This window comes from Salvelinus sp. IW2-2015, linkage group LG23, assembly GCF_002910315.2.
Source record: "Salvelinus sp. IW2-2015 linkage group LG23, ASM291031v2, whole genome shotgun sequence".
In the NCBI taxonomy this organism is placed as follows: domain Eukaryota; kingdom Metazoa; phylum Chordata; class Actinopteri; order Salmoniformes; family Salmonidae; genus Salvelinus; species Salvelinus sp. IW2-2015.
The window spans coordinates 39,031,463-39,049,362 of record NC_036863.1 but is presented as its reverse complement, the minus strand read 5'-3'; the positions used below and the strand labels follow the sequence as shown (position 1 = coordinate 39,049,362).

The 17,900-nt window shown below is 46.3% G+C and overlaps 1 protein-coding gene across 1 annotated transcript in view; it reads right to left on the bottom strand.

Moving 5' to 3' along the window:
* The window catches only part of LOC111950960 (ephrin type-B receptor 4a-like), a 42,623-nt gene that overhangs the window by 6,699 nt on the left and 18,024 nt on the right, over window positions 1-17,900 (bottom strand). Inside the window, 9 exon segments of the mRNA XM_070434530.1 lie at window positions 1,161-1,260; window positions 3,270-3,380; window positions 3,383-3,434; window positions 3,951-4,075; window positions 4,204-4,539; window positions 5,989-6,141; window positions 11,800-12,190; window positions 13,480-13,766; window positions 14,133-14,198. Coding sequence (XP_070290631.1) covers window positions 1,161-1,260; window positions 3,270-3,380; window positions 3,383-3,434; window positions 3,951-4,075; window positions 4,204-4,539; window positions 5,989-6,141; window positions 11,800-12,190; window positions 13,480-13,766; window positions 14,133-14,198 — 1,621 coding nt within the window.

The window sequence follows — 17,900 nt, the reverse complement described above, 5'->3', positions numbered from 1 at the left end:
GACGAGCATGGGACGAGAGAGAGAGAGGAGAGAGAGAGGCGAGGGAACGAGAGCAAGATGAGCAGACACGAGAGAAGAGGGAGATCGAGAGAGATGCAGAGCAGAGAGGAGAGGAGACGATCGAGAGAGAGAGAGAAGAGAGACTGAGAGAGAGCGAGAAAGAGCAGAGAGAGAGAGAGAGACAGAGACGAAGAGCAGAGGAGAGAGAAGAGAGAAAGAGAGCGAGAGAGTGGAAAAGAGAGAGAGAGAGAGAGAGAGGAGAGAAGAAGAAGAGACGAGGAGAGAGACTTGAGAGAGAGTGAGATGAGGAGCAGAGAGAGAGAGGAGAAGAGACGAGAGAGAGAGAGAGAGAGCAGAGCAGCGCGAGATGAGAGAGAGGAGAGAGGAGCAGATGAGACTCTGAGAGGCACGACGCATGCGTGAGGGTGTGCACACTGTGTACTTCTTAGTGTATGTGCAAATACACAATATGTGTGGATGTGTGTGCACAACTCTGCATGTGTGTGTAGTGTGTGCCCCAAGGTCAGAGCTATTGTTCTCCTGTCCTGTGGAGACAGGGTTGGGACTGCTGCATCCTGTCTACCCCCAACTCTCCACCCTCTCTCTACCCCTCTCTCTCTTTACCTTTCCTGCTCTCTCACCCCTTCCCTCCACCCCCCCTCTTTCGCCCTAACTCTCTCTACCCCTCTCTCTTCACCTTTCCCGCTCTCTCTCACCCCTTCTCTCCAACCCCCCCCCTCTCTCTCTACCTTTCCCACTCTCCCTTTCTCTTTCTCACTCTCTAGTTCCCTATGTTCCCAGAACCTTTTTTCAGAGGGCATGTGGAGCTATTTGCTGAAACAATGAAGCCAAGGGAAAGTGTTATAATGAGCGGAATAACTTCTAGCCCCGTAAGCACAAAGTCACAAAGATAAATGATTTGGCTCTTTGAGAGTTTCGCTCAAATATGACATAGTGTATGAAGGTGACAGTCATAATCTAAGCGTGATAAGATTGGTAGCGGTTGCAAAAATACAAAAGCATGGCAAATGTTAAGATAAGACCCATATTTCTATTTTAGCTTTTCCTTTTTTGTAAAATTCACATTACAGTATTTGTGTCCCCATCTTGCCCGCTCTCTCTCCCCCTCCCCCAATCCTCCCTCTCTCCCTGGTTCTCACCGTATGCAGAAGACAGCCACAGTGATGACAGTAACAAGCAGCAGCATTCCCATGGCGATAAGGACACCGGTCACCAGAAGCTGGGAAGGAGAGTCATGCCCTGAGACGCAAAGAAAAAAAGAAGGTTGTAACTAAAACAAATGTCTTAACTAATGAACTAATGTTGTAACTAAAACAAATGTCTTAACTAATGAACTAATGTTGTAACTAAAACGAATGTCTTAACTAATGATCTAATGTTGTAACTAATGAACTAATGTTGTAACTAATGAACTAATGTTGTAACTAATGAACTAATGTCTGTAACTTATTTACATTTACATTTAAGTCATTTAGCACGACGCTCTTATCAGACGACTACTTATGAACTAATGTGTAACTATGTTGTACTAATGAACTAATGCGTAATAATGAACTAATGCTTGTAACTAATTGAACTAATGTTGTAACTTATGAACTAAGGTTAACTATGAACTAATGTCTGTAACTAATGTTGTAACTAATCTGAACTAATGTCGTAACTAATAACTAATGTTGCTAAACTACATGAATAATGTTGTAAACTTATGAACTAATGTTGTAACTAAGTCTGTAACTAATGAACTATGTCGTAACTAATGAACTAAATTTGTAACTATGAACTAAGTCGTAACTAATGAAACTATTCGTAACTAATGAACTAATGTTGTAACTAATGAACTAATGTTGTAACTTAATGAACTAATGTGCTAAACTAATGAACTAATGTTGAATAATGAACTAATGTTGTAACGAGTCCTAACAATGCGTAACTAATAGATAAGGTTGTACGAATGGAACTAATTCGAACTAGATGAACTAATGTCGTAATAATGAACTAATTTTGTAAACTAAGTTTAACTAATGTTGTAACTAATGCCGTAACTAATGAAACTAATTTTGTAAAATAATGAACTAATTCTGTAACTAAGAACTAATGTGAACTAATGACACTAATGTACTACTAATGAACTTAATCGTCGTAACTACATGAACTAATGTTGTAAACTAATGAACTTAATGTCGTAACTTAACTAATGTGTAACTACATGACTAATGTCCGACACTAATTGAACTTAATGTTGACAGTTGTAACTATGTGTAACTTAATGGCCGTAACTAATGAACTAATGATTTAACAATTGAAACTAATGTCTAACAATGAACTAATGTCGAACTAAAGAACTAATGTTGTAACTAATGTTAACTAATGTTGTAACTTAATGCCGTAACTAAATGAACTAATGGTTAACTAATGAACTAATGTCGTAAAATAATGAACTAATGATTGGTAACTAATGAACTAATGTCGTAACTAATGAACTAATGTCGGTAACTAATGAACTAATGTCACGTAAACTAATGAACTAATGTCGTAACTAATCGAATGCTAATGTTGTAACTAATGTCGTAACTAATGAACTAATGTTCCGTAACTACATAACTAAAGTCTGTAACTAATGAAACTAATTCTAACTAATGAACTAATGTAACTAATGGAACTAATCTGTAACTAATGAACTAATGTGAACTAATGAACTAATGTTTAACTACATGAAACTATGTTGTAACATACTAATGTGTAACTAATTCGTAAACCTAATGAACTAATGTATGTAACTAATGAAACTAGTGTCTTAAACAATAATGAACTAATTGTTGTAACTAATGAACTAATTTGTAACTAAAACTAAGTTGTAACATAACCAATGTTGTAACTAATGAACCAATGTTGTATAACTAATGAACTAATGTGTAACTAATAACGAAAGTCATAACAATAGCAATTTGTAACAATGAACAAAAAGTCGTAACTATATGAACAAATTTGTAACTAATGAACTAATGTTGTAACTAATGAACTAATGTCGTAACTAAAACTAATGTCGTAACTAATGAACTAATGTTGTAAACTAATGAACTAATGTCGAACTAAATACTAATGTCGTAACTAATGAACTAATGTGATCTGGCAAATTAACAAGAAGGCAGAAAGAACACACAAAAAAAGTGAAAACCCCCAGAATACTTTGTGAGCCTGAATTGATATGCCTCCCTGAAAGAGTGAAGCTGCCTTTCCTTACCGTCAGCATGGTGCGAAGGAGGCCGCTGGGCTGAAGCTGCCGTAGCCGGCCATGGTGCGAGCCCGGACCTGCACGTCATACTGAGTGGCCCTGCGGAGATCACTCAGCACCACCTGGTACTGTCACTCTCCCTGTAGCTACACAACTGCCCCTGCTCCTCACCTCGACGCTCCTGCAGACGGAGAGAGAGAGAGGGACGGAGAGCAGAGAGAGAGAGAGAGAGAGAAGGACGGAAGAGAGAAGAGGGAACGGAGAGAGAGAGAGAGGGAGGAGAGATGAGAGAGAGGACGGAGAGAGAGAGAGGACGAGAGAGAGACGAGAGGACGAAAGAGAGGGACGGAAGAGAGAGAGAGAGGAACGGAGAGAGAGAGAGAGGGACGGAAGAGAGAGAGGACGGAGAAGAGAGAGAGAGGACGGAGAGGAGAGAGAGAGAGGGCGGAGAGAAGAGAGAGAGGAGGAGAAGAGAGAGAGAGGAGGAGACGAGAAAGAGAGGGACGGAGAGAGAGAGAGAGCGGGATGGAGGAGAGAGGGATGGTGGTAGAAGAAGCAGATAAGAGCGCCAGGTTGAGCCAGTGGGAGGGAGGTCAGAGTGATGTACACAGATGTAACGGTCAACTCCCTAAGACCTGAGGTGAGTCAGAGCTAGAGTATTTAACAGTGGGAGGACAGAGCGTCTGGTCATCCTCACCGTCTCACAGTAACGTAGCTGGTACTGCAGGATAGTATAGTGCAGCTGGGCTGGAACTGACCAGTGGAGAGTCAGACTGCTCTCTGTAGAGATACTCTTCCTGATCACAGACACCAGAACTGGAACTGCACTCAGACCAACACAAAGAAACGACATTAAAAGATAAAAAACAACATTCAATCTTCCTCTTCTAACCATACGACCCCAACCACAAACCCTTCTCTCGTCCTCTCTGTGTCTCTCTCTCTCTCACCATCGTGACTGGTTGTGATGTTGACACTGTCGCTGGGAGCCCCCTTGCCGTTGGGCGGGGTGACCCCGTTGAGGGCTTGGATGGAGAAGGTGTATGTAGTGTGAGGCATGAGGCCCCAGACCACCACCCTGCGGCCCAGCAGGCCACGCTGAGAGGGCCGGTAGCTGACACTGTCCCCGCAGGGAGAGCAGGGGCCCCAGGGGGCCCCACACAGAGAACACTCCACAGAGTAGCTCAGGTCAGTCCGGCCACCACTGTCCTGGGGCTCGCTCCACTCTAGGGTCACCGTGGTGTCGTTAATCTGGGTGACGATGCTTCGTGGGGCAGAGGGGGGCCCTGGAGGACAAGGGGGAGAGGAGAGGGTCACACACCACCTCATCAGGAAATCACAAATATTTCATCAGACAAAAACACATTTTCCATTTGAAGGCACTTTACTGGCCCAATGTGCCATATTACGGTTCCTCTGTTTCAGATTTGCATCGTCAATTAAATCGCTTGCATGCTACTTGTCATGTTCCAGATACATTTCCAGCTTGCGTTTGGAGGAGCCACCAGGGACGAGAGGCTGAGGGGCACAGCAGGAAACAACATTGTGATGCAGAATTGAATTGGTGCTCCAATTACACACGTCCACATTTTAAATGATAATGATCAGCAGCTGAAGATTGTAGTAGGGGGATTGTGATTGCTGCCAGCCAAGTGGAACACAATTGCAATGCCACTCAGCCAGTGTGAATTAGTTCCTGCTCCTGCTAAGGAGACTGTGCCTTGTCATTGAGCCAGTGGCTAGGCCATTTACAGCTTCTGTGATAGCAGTGCTTAGTAACATCAGCCACAATGCTCTCTGGGAGGTTGGGGTGGCCTCAAGTAGGAGGCATTTGTGTACCATCACAACGGCCTACTGTTATTTAGGTTTAATTTACGTCAACATCTAGGATGAGGGGGAAAACGGCTTGTGATTAGTCAAAACATCTGGAGTGGTCAAATAAATCAACTGTCTCGACTTAATTAGGGAGAGCTGTAATTTAACCGGCGAGCAGAGTCTACGGGGAATTCTGTTTGTCCTCGACGGGTTTCAGTCTTCAGACGAGTTTCAGACTGCTGTTCCTTGCGAACTCTTTTCGTGGCCATTCTGAGTGAGCGTGCCCAATTCAAACGGCCTCCAATTCACACATCACACGTGGCTGAATTGAAATTCCTGAATCCACACTGAGGTGTCCCTCACGACCCATCAACGCTTCCCATCCTGGGAGTGACATCCAGGCTACGCCCCGCTCTCCACCCGTTACAAAGGAACCGCATCTCAATACTCTCAGCCCTGGGACAAAAGGCCACAGAGCAGGTGAGAGGGGCTGAGCACAACACCAGAGAAGAGAAATAGAAGAGGGGCGAGGGACAACAAAGGAGGGAGGGCAACAAGAGAAACACAAGTTGAAAGGGAAAGATAATAGCACAGAGTATCCGGGGAGAGTAAATAGAGGGTGGAGTATGTATGGGGCGGCAGGGTAGCATAGTGGTTAGAGCGTTGGGCCAGTAACCGAAAGGTTGCTAGATCGAATCCCCGAGCTGACAAGCTAAAAAATCTGTCATTCTGCTCCTGAACAAGGCAGTTAACCCACTGTTTCTAGGCTGTCATTGTAAATAAGAATTTGTTCTTAACTGACTTCCCTGGTTAAATTAAAAAATCAAATAATACATCAAACATGTGGTTTCCATGTGTTTGATTCCATTCGCTCCGTTCCAGCCATTATTATGAGCCAGTGTAATAATGTGTTCACTTACTGGTGCAGGGGGTGTCTGGGGTGTCCGAGTCAGCGCGGAGGTATCCTGGACGACACTGACACACAGGTGAGCCCGTCACCATCGCATGGCTAAACCCTGGACAGGCCTGGCACTGGCCCCCCGAGGCGGACCTAAACTGACCCACAGGACAGGCTGAGAGGACGAGGGTGAGCGAGAGGGGAGAAGGAAAGTTAGTACGGCCCTGAACGTCGCCACAAACCGTAACATCAGAAACCAACACCGCAGGCAGCATAGTGTCCCATCATAGCAGGTCGGGTTGGGAGCCAAAAAGCATGTTAAAAAAAGACAAACAGTACAGGAACGCTCATTAATCATCACCAAGATACATAAACACAATGAAATGGATGTGAATGCGCTCGCCTCTCCTCTGATCCTTCGACTCACACGGACACCCGGCTTCAGTGTAAACAGCCAATAAATCAAGCTCGCTCCCTGACACACCGGGCTCATTCAGCGAGGGGGATCCGGCACAGCAAGTGTGTGTGCGTGTGTTATTGTAATATCTGCTCTGTTCACTTTCTGTTTAAATAAACGGCTACAGAAATGAATCAAATACATAACTGGGGATCATATGTATTCATTTGCCGATATTGAAGGTCTAATTTGAGCTATGTGAGCCCCTGTGAAGTATTGGGTAATAATAACAGACTCCTAAAACATTAGTCATAACACCCACTCAGTATGACAACGAATCACATCACATCACATACACACATCATCCACGGATAAAGACTTCTAACAAACTGCCGTTGCTCTACTTAGGAAAATGACTGAAGTTTTAGTTGTTATCTACTAATTGCATTTCCCCATGAGGAACAATAAAGTTGGGTTTTATCGTACTGTATTTTATTGTATCGAATAACACGGTTATGCAAATTATCAGCAGTTAGGTAGAGCTAGTTTTGGGTTGTTGATCCACTTGTACAGTGTCTAAGTATGGGTAGTTCAGAGTTTCTGAGAGAAAATCTGCAGTTTTAAAAGCAAATTTCCTGCATTTCTACACATTTTGCCGTAGTGTTCTTATGCTATCTGGGTGACTCAAACGTTATAACAAAATCAATGGGGGTCCCTAAGCCATGCCTTTTTTATAAATGTGAGATTCTCTCTGACTGTTGAGTATTTATAGGTGACTATTCGTTCTCAAAGATGATCTTATTAAAAAAGATATATCTTCTTTATATTTTCTACATACTTATATCTGTTTTTAGTCATTTAAGATTACACTGACAACGTTTTACCATGCCAAATATATTGATATTTTTAAACAACCATATTTCCCATATATATCATATTTCATCATATATATATCATATTTCATCATATATATATCATATTTCATCATATATATATCATATTTCTTGGAGTGGCGGCAAAGTTTGAGCAGCCGCGGCCCGCCACTGCCAAATGAATATAGGGGAAACACTGTTTACAAGGATTAATACAAAGCCGGGTTGTCTAACAGTTTCCGACTCCCTGGAGCCGAGTTATCATTAACCAAATAGAGAGGATAAACAGTTAAGGTGCTAACTCAGCCAGGCAGGAAGCTACATAAAAGCCCCGCGTCAAACCTAATCGCTGAATAAGATGACATCATTACAATTCAAGTGGCCCTGGCCTTCCTTTCCCAGACAGTATAAATAGACTTTCTCTTTGTTATCCGTGTACACGGTGTAACTTTCACCCTCTCTCTCGTTCTCTCTCTCTCTCTCTATTGTGTGTGAAGAGGGCCTTTGAATAGTAGCACATGTACTATAGAAGTGCATGCTTTAAAAACATGTGCAAACAGATACCGGACACAAGACATAAGTATCCCCAAAGAATCACAAAAGAATCCTTACAGCGATACTGAGCAGACTCTACAATGCATCTTAGTAAAAGGCTTTTTGACAGAAGGTGGAGCTGCACTGAGGGTCAGAGTTCCCCTAACAGACTCAACCTCAGTGACCAGACGCCAGGGAGCATCGAGACAGAGGCAGAGACCGAGAGAAACAGAGACAGACAGAGACGGAGAAAGAGAGAGAGAGAGACAGAGAAAGAGGGAGAGGGAGACAGAAACAGAGAAAGACTGGCTGCTGGTGGGATGAGAGAGGTTTATAGCTAACAGATAGGCTCCAACTGGGCCACTTAAAGAGAGAGACGAGACAGAGAAAGAGAGAGACAGAGACAGAGAAAGACAGAGGCAGATGAAGAGGGAGAGAGAGACAGCGACAGAGACAGAGAAAGACAGAGGCAGATGAAGAGAGAGACAGAAAGAGAGAGACAGAGAAAGAGACAGAGAAAGAAGGAGACAGAGAAAGAGGGAGAGAGAGACAGAGACAGAGAGAGAGAGACAGAGTCAGAGATAAGGCATCAGAGTGCTGTTGGTAAATACCCTCTAACTGGCTGGCTGGCTGCTGGTGGGATGAGAGAGTTTTATAGCTAACAGATAGGCTCCAACTGGGCCACTTAAAGAGCTTTATGCCCCCCCCCACCGCCGGCACACTCTCCATACATCAACCCACACACACTGCCTTCAATGACACGCTTTCCTCTTTGTTGGAGAGGGATGCTAAATAAGAGTACAACCTGCTACATTAAAACGAGAAGACAGCAACAGAAGTTAGTTAAACACTGTCTGCTAAATGATATACTTGGCTGTGTGTGTATGCTAATGTAATTGTGCAGACAAGTGTTACTGAGGCAGTAGCATGTGGGAGAGACAAAGTGAGAGAGAGAGAGAGAAGAAGAGAGAGTGTTCCCATTCTCCTTAAAGCACAGAGTGTGGAATGTGACCCTATTGTGACCTTCCCTTTACATTTCTCCAGGGGGGAGTGGGAGACAGGGGTGGAGGCCCGTGTTTCTCACAACACACACCACCACACGACAACACACACACACACACCACACCACACACACACACACACAGCACACACAACAACACACACACACACACACAACACACACAGCACCCACACAACCCCAAGCACCACCACCACACCATCTACTCCTCGACTCTAGTCAGCCCACAATCCCAACCAACTGATACGCTGCGCTTCACTCTTCCTATTCAAGGTATCGTTTATCCAGAAGAAGACAATCCCGAGGAAGGACATGGAGAGTACCAACGAGGATAAATACACCAGAAGAAGCTAGTAAGGCACAGTCAACCCAAGGAACAAGAGATGGTATAGTTCAGACAACCACTATGTAACAGGAGAACAAAACCCCAGGATCAGTAGAACGATGAGACAACCCCAGGACCAGTAAGCGGACAAGAAGGATACAACCCAAGGGATTCAGTAAGAGCACCAGAACATCCACGTGCCCTGAGGAGCCATGAGCTAGACAACCCAGGGACAGACGTATAGACGCAAAAGTAATCCCAGGGACAAGTGGTACAGATTCATGTCCCGAGGTGTGACCAGGAGACAATACATACAGACCAGGACAAGAGACAAATAACCCAGGGACAGTAGAACAGACGATCGCGCAGGAACAGAGAGACAGACAACCCCAGGGACAAGGACAGCAACCCTAGGGACAGACATCTCCAGGGACAGATATAGTATGTGTAAATATCTCACATTCTACTGGCAAACATTATCTATTCTTTCATTACCGTTCAGGTATGAATAATAATATTGCATAAAAAATATGTATGAAGCGCCCAACAATTGTGATCCATGAATAGATGGCAGTAGCCAAAGAATGCTAGCGACAGGAAAGCTCACATGGTGAAATTTTTAGAGAGTATGCAAGGACGATAAGCGCGCCTAATGAACAGATGGAAAGAGGTAATACAATGTAAGATGTCCAAGGGCGCTGCACCAATTGAGCCCTTCTCCTTGCCGATACCATTGTCATGCAGAAAGCAAGTACTCGTGACGCCCCATGCGTAGCAGCGTCGCATCAACAACCACCTCAGCATGCACCAAATGACCGCCACAGTACACACCGCTCACGTCGGGGTTTACGTCCCAAGATAGCGCACACTAGTTTTCGTTACAGTTTAGCCCTACTACTATTGACTCAAGTAGAAGTCCACATACTAAAACGAACAGCTAGACACCCACGATCGATATTAGTCACGTCTTGACAAACGATAGTCGCCATGCACGAAGCACCACCCACCTCGCATTTGTTGATTACTCGGCACAGAACTCGTGAATAATCCGAATGTGGACTTCCCCTGGTAGACATGAACCCATCACGCAGGGTGGTGGTGGCGGCGGGGGTCCGTCCGCCAATGAATTCCTGTAGCGATAAGGGCGATTTGAAGAAGTGGGAAGGAAGTCCGACTGGCCCGGCCCGACAACGTGGGGTGGGCCGTGGTTACAGAGCAGATGGCACGAGGTTCGATGAGGCCAGGACATTGGGCCCAGCGTACAGAGCGTACTATAGAAGATAGACAAAGTAAGCACCGGCGAGACACGAATAATAAAGAGACGAAAAAGATTAAAGAAGCGATACCACTCCTATGTCCTCACGTCATAGCTGTCAGGGCCACATGTTCATACGCCCTAATTGATCTACCGAGATCTCGCCGTGTGTCTCCGTCAACAGTCGTATCCATCAACGTCCTCAGACTCAACTGCAATGACTTGGGCGGTACTCTCCATAAATCGGCTGTCTAAGTGTATGTGGCAAGTCGCCTGTTAGTATCGACCTGCTGAGTCGTAGGCTGCATTTGGCTCCGTGGAGCAACTCCCTGTTCAGTATGCCCGCAAAAACATCTGCTATCTAATCCACTGAATAGAGAGGATAGAACATAAAGAACATTCCAGTTTGAGTCATTCAGCAGGACACCCTTATCCAGAGGACTGTACAGCTAGCGAGGCACACCATTTCGTACTTTTTTTTCTCTTCCATAAAAGAGGGCTTTGCAGTACAAACATTTGGCTTTTCATTATACAACTATCCGCATTTGTCTGTCCATACTGCTCTCTTCCACCTGTGAAGCGTGCGTGTGTGCTGTTACATGGATAATTTGACTCATTAGGAGAGCTTTGTACTCTCCCAGAGAATACTCCTGTTCGTCATCTGTTGTCAGGTTGGCTCGAGTTGTACCGGTAATGGAAGATTCTTTTACCTTGCAACCTCCCTCCTCTCTTTCCCTCCCTCCTCTCTTTCCCTCCCTCCTTCTCTTTCCCTCCTTATCTCTTCCCCTCCCCTCCTACTCTTCCCTCCTTCTGTCTTCCCCTCCTCCTCTTTTTCCCTCCCTCCTTTCTCTCTTCCCCTCCCTCCTCTCTTCCCCTCCTTCTCTTTCCTCCCTCCTCTCTTCCCTTCCTTTCTGGTCTTTCCCTCCCTGCCTCTCTTCCCCTCCCTACCTTTCTCTCTTTCCCTCCCTACCTCTCTTCCCCTCCCCTCCTCTCTTTCTCCTTATCTGTTCTTTTCCATCCCTCCTCTCTTCCCCTCCCTCCTCTCTTTTCCTCCTTTCCCTCCCTCCATTCATGGCTGATTCACTGGGTCTGTCTGACAGCCAGTCCTGACATGTCCTAAGCGCCACCCTCAGCCGCCCAGCCCTGTGACACCGCCCTCACCTCTAACCTTTGCCCTGCTCCCCCTGACCTCCCTCGGTCCCCCAGGCTTTAACCTGCCCCACCACAACACTCCCAGTTAATACTGCTTCTGTAAGCCTCTTCTCTCTTGTCCCCCGCCCTCCAACCCCCACCCGGCTACTTCTCCATTGTTTCATTGTTTAGGCCTCAACTCTGTGTGAGTGTGAAAGGACAGACAGAATAGATTTCCACCTAAACTGATGAGACGGCATACTCCCCTTGTCTCCCCCCCTCACCTCCCCCTTCCTCTCACCTGAGCAGCGGCTGTGTCCATCAGCGGGCTCATATCCGGACAAACAGCCACAGGAAGTAGTGGGCTGGCCCACCCACTGGCCGTCCTCTCCACAGAAGAGTTTGGGAGGGCGTGGCCGGGGCCCCTGCTGGGCGGCGTTGTCCACACACACCCCCTGGGCCTCCTGTACGAGGGTCCGGGGCACAGTCTCAGGGAAGGAGGACAGGGAGCTGACCAGGGCGGGACACTTCTTGAAGAACACCCTGACAGACAGCAGGGCCATGCAGGCTCCCTGGGCCTGGAAGGCCAGGTAGAAGCCCCTCTTAGACAGAGGCCCCAGCCGCAGGGTCTTCACATTGAACTTACGCTCTCCGCCCTTCCTCAGCAGGAAGTCAGCTGCCACTGTGTCCACCTACAGGATGACAGGAGGGAGAGGCAGGCGGTCAACACAAACACAGGAAGTAATATCTCTACATGGTATCCAACATCCCAACAGCCTACTCACATTCCAGTGGATTCCATCCATAACGGGTGTGTGTACATGTATATCTGTGTATGTCAGTGTGTGTAGAGCAGCTGTGTGTGGAACCAAAATTGTTTTCCAAACGTTTCGTTCTGAACAGAACCATCATTTTCTGGTTCCGTTGCACTGTTCCGACCAGAAAAGTTCTGAACCGGTTCGAGACCCAAAAGTACAGTTTAATATTCCTTTCCTTTTTAAACCTTTGTAATCGTTTTTTATTTTATTTAGCTCGACATTAAATGACTTCCCCAATAAGCGCAGATAGAGTAACTGGCTATTGAGCGGGTAAGCGATTTAATCTGTATAGGAAAGTCGTTAAGAGCTAATTGTATTTCGCCGTAACAACATGGTTAAATCATAAGGAAAGACAAACACACAAACTGTGCTGCCAGTCACAATGTAGGGCGTGAGATGCAACTGACATATTTTGCGGGTGAGGAGAGAGGGAGAGAGGATGGGGGAAGCTTGCCTTGCAGCGCCGGGCATCTTGTCATGACATGCCTGATCTGAATTAGGCCCACAGAATTATATCTACGGAAGAGCGGCTTCTATGCAGGAACTCTGAATGTCTTTGCACTTCCGAGTTGGTTTAACGTTGGACCAGAGCTAGCGAGCTTGTGTTTTCAGAGCAGCGCTAGAATTAAAAACAGTTCATAAATCCAATGTGAAACATGATAACTATAATATCCTTAACTAGCATTGAAAAAGTTCATCCATTCTTTTAAACATCTCTCCCTAATTTCTGAATCATGCTTGTAATGTTGTCAGTAGGCTACAGGAACCTATGCTTCAGATGGGAGGGGCAGGTAACCTACAGTACAAACACACACACACACACAAAGATTTCCAGCTGGCAGGCAGGCAGACACTGGAATACATTTCTGAATGACAGAGTGAGGGCTTTGCATAGGCGCTTTGTTTTGCGATTTTCATGGAACTGGGAAAAAAAGTTCCCATGCTTTAAAACATTTAGTTTCTGTTCCGGAACAGTATAGATCACTTTCGTTTCTGATTCTGTTCCTCAAAATAATTTAGTTATTTTCCGGTTTTCGGTTCTGTTCCCTGAATTGGTTCCAACCCTTGGTGTGTATACCTTAGTATAGAGGTTCTTCACCAATGAGGAATGTGTTGCTGAGTGTTGATGTGTGTGTGTATGTCTGTATACAATAGCTGTGTACCTTAGTATAGGGGTTCTCCATCCAGGATGGGTGAGTGGGCGTAGCCTCGTCAGAGTCGGCCTGGTAGTAGTAAAGGTTGAAGGTCTCCTTGCAGCTGCGGTGGTGTGTGACACTGGACGAACACTCGATCATGGTGAAGCGCAGCTCCACGTACACCTGGGACGCTCCCCGCCGCTGGATCAGCCCGCTGCGCAGCCAATGGCTGGACAAGCCGTCCGTCTGGCAGATCTGATTGGTCCTCACACTGTTGTTCTCCTCGTCCAGACCACTCACCTCCTCCCACTGAGACGGCGGGGTAGAGGAGACAAGATGTTTAGATAGCAAGCCCATCAGTGACACATTGTTATACAGTTGGTATACAGATTCTAAACTTATGAGGAATAAAGTGAGTTCAAAGGTACGATCCAGGATCGGATGGACCTATTTCTACAGAGAGAGAGAGAGAGAGGGAGAGCAGAGAGGAAGAGAGATAGAGAGAGAGAGAGAGGACAGAGAGAGAAGAGAGAGAGAAGAGAGAGAGAGAGAAGAGAGAGAAGAGACGAGAGAGAAGAGAGAGAGAGAGAGGGAGAGAGAGAGAAGAGAGAGAGAGAGAGAGAAGAGAGAGAGAGAGAGAGAGAGAAGAGATACGTTTGTGGGTCAGTATACGCACCAGAGGTTGTCACGGGAGTAGATGGTCCACCTGAGATCTGACGTCTCGGTCCTAGTGTTCATCAGGACCTCTGTGAAGACGGACACGAGAATGTGAGGACACACACTGCAGGGGAGGACACTTCACACAGCTTCAACATTAGCCGTCGCAGAGTTACCGGACAGAACACCTTCCCGTGCTCCCGTTGATCAATTCACTGAGGCAGTAGAACTGTGTCATTCAACTGGCTCTAGCTAAACGCTCCGCATTCAATGTAAAAGAGAGAAGCGGTTGAATTATATAGTAACTAGCAGACGAGAGGGAGCACTGAGTCCTGAGCCAAATAGACGCTGCTCCTTCCTCGCTTTTAGCTTGTTTAGCCCTCTACCACCTTTCCCTCGCCTCCCTCTCCTCCATGTTTGCGGTCAGTGTGGCCATACAAGTCTGTCCTAAGACCCCCCCCCCCCTTGTTTCTAGCTAAAAAAACAAAAAATGCTGAGAAACCTCTCTATTCTCAGGGGCAGAGGGGGGACATATGGACTAGCTGTGGGAACAAGGGGATATTCGAAATGCACATGCGCAACGCAATAGACACATGGATGCACGCGCACACAACAAACAAGCTCCCTCTGAAGTAGTCACAGTGGGCACACAACAAACCAGCTCCCTCTGAAGTAGTCACAGTGGGCACACAAACAAACACACACACTTGTCTTGCGCATACACCTACGGCACAACAACACCCCTCCAGCCGTGGTTACAAATGAATTGATTCTGCGTAATCTCCTGGAGTGTAGGCAGACTGCCAGGTCCCTAACAGCCAAGAACTGTTCTGCTATGATTGAGTAATTCAATACGGACTGGGGCCCGGAACTGGAACAATGCAGAAATGTCACAGGCAAGCGGAGCTGAAATGATTTCTTTTCCTGCGAAAATGCCTCTTCCCCCCAGATGTCCCTCGGTAGATTGGCTCTTTGCTGCATTGTGGTCCGCCCATGACTTATTGATGGAACGAGGTTTCCTTCCATCAGAATCCCAGTGGTGTGTTTTTAGAGTCTGTCCATCCCTAAGGGGTTTCCTTGCAGGGGTCCTTCTCAGGGGTCAGGCTGTCTGCAGGTAAGATGGTCACGTGACCATCCCCAGTCGTGCCCACATCATCTCCCCACTACCAGGCTTCCTTTGATCTATTAATACACGTCCTCAGTGCACAGATACTAACTTCTCTCTCTTCTGTCTTCCGTTCCTTCTCTCTCTCACCCCGCCCTCCCTCTGCCTCGTAAGGGAATTATTTCTATCTATCTTAGTGCACCCTACTCTCTGGCACAGTCTGCTTTTGGAAAGATAGAATGAAAGTTTTCTATCACTTGTGTGTTTTCTGGGTCAGCTGTGTTTAGAACAGAACAGCGCCATGCCATCAATAATTCTGATAGGCTGATATGAAACCAGCAGGTTTGACAGACTGTCATTTACACTGAGGCACATTTGATATAATGCGCCCTTTAACAGTCTCCCCTCCCTGTCTCTGACAAGCCAAACACTTCTCCCTCCCTCTCTATCCATATCGCTCACTCTCTCCATCTCCATTGACAGTCCCTGAGAGCCCTGACATCTCCCTCTCCCTCTCTCTCCTGTTTCCCCTCCGTATCTTTACCACTCTCTCTCTCCCATCCTTCCCTGGTAGTAGCAGGCTGCAGAGAGCTGATAAGCACAGTCCAACAGCCAGAATTAAGAAATCGACACCCAGGGGGCAAGGAAAGAGGGAGATGAGGGGTTAAGGGGGAGCAGGGTCGCTCTCAGCTTTAAACAGGAGTGGAACAAGTGTAAATCCAATGGAGGATTGGGAAGGCATGGTGGTGAGGTGGAGATGGAGGAATGGGAAGGCATGGTGGTGAGGTGGAGATGGAGGAATGGGAAGGCATGGTGGTGAGACCATAACTCCACCTCAGCAACAAATGCCTCCCATTCGCTCAATCCATCTCATCACCTCACAACATGCACCTTCCCATTTCTACCATACTCCACCTCACAACCATGAACCTAATCCAATTCCTTAACCATCTCCACCTCAACCAACCCATGCCTTCCCATTCCTCCTTTATCACCACACCTCAAACCACCATAGCCTTTTCCCATCCTACCATACTCCACCTCACCACCATGCCATTTCCATCCTCCATCTCCACACCTACCACCAATGCTTCCCATTCCTCCATCTCCACCTCACCCCCATGGCCCATTCCCATTCCATCATTCATCATCACACACCAATGCTTCCCATTTCTCATTACTCACACCACACGAAACAAAATCACCAAACACACAAGAATAGCAGCCTTACGACCAGCTTGTTTTTTCCTCTCTCTTATGTTTTTCCTCTTTTCTTTCGAAAAACCCCAATATCTTCCCATCGAAACCTCTCGCTCCGTCTCTTCATCCACCACCATACTGGTGTCCAGCTCTCCATCCATACTTACACCTCCACCACGGGTGTTTTTTCCCTCAAAATCCATCTTCCCCCCTATTGTTTCGTTTCCCAATACAGCAGCGGCTTCCCGCTATTGCTGTTTGGACCACACTCCTCCACGGCCACGCCTTTCCCCGTAACGTTTTTCTCTGAGGAAAAAATAAGGTTGCGGGCAACGTAACATTGCTTCCATTATCCCTATCCATCCTTCAACCTCCACTACCATAAAATTCTTCCATTCCTGCTTCCATTCATTGTTTCCCCCTGTCTTCCTCCATTTCCACCCCTTCTTTCCTACCAATCACGGGACATTACTGGCCTTCACGACCCATTTCCTCCATTTCCATCACCACCCCACTGGCGATTTGGCATTTCCAATTCAACAAAAATCAAAAAAACTTTCTTTCAAAATAAACCAATATCCCATTTCCGTCTCACGCACCGATGCTTCCGATCTCCTCGCTTACCCCACTCTTCCCCACCGCAATTCACCGTGTAAACCACTAACAATCTCTTTCTTAGCTACTAGCCGTCATTCGTCCGTAACCCCCCATCGCCCTGCCCATTTCCCAATTTCTTCCTCTTCTCTCCCTATCTCACCTCTTACTCTCCAAGTGTCCCCTGTAAATGTTTCCACATCGAGTCAGCCCAGGCAAAGAGGCAATTCTTACCTTGTGCTCCTTCTGTATGACTCCTTTCCTAATTTAACTTTCATCCATTAAACCCAATTATTCCCCACCTCATCGGCCATCCTATGTGTTTGAAGGGCAGACACTTCCTGTTCTCCATTTCACCATCCACCAAACCAAACATATCACTACATGAGTTTTGGGGCCTTAATAACCATTAAATAATTCTTTTCCACTTATCCATCTCGACAAATGCCTGTAACTCTTCCTATTCCTCCATTTCTGTCACGTCTTGTACCTACCATTTTTCCTCATCTTCCATCTCCACCTTTTTCAACTCACCGTTATGCCTTCTTTTCCCATTCCCCCTATCTATCTACTACCCTTCCTACTACCTATTGCTCCTTTTTCTCCATTCCTTATTCCATCGTTCTTCCTCGCCTCATGCGCTTTCATCTCATTAACGCGCTGGGTGGGCACCGATGGAGGGCCGTAAATACTTCTTCCGCCATTGCCTCATGTTCATCTTTTTTTTATCCTTTAACTAATTTTAATTTTCTTTTTAAAATTTTTTTCACAATAATATCTTTGGGCGGCATCGGGCCTTCTCACTTTTACACTTACCCACTTTCCACCTCACCACCCAATGGACTCCCTTCCATTACCGCTGTTACCCACTTTTCCCTCCCCGTCACCCGGA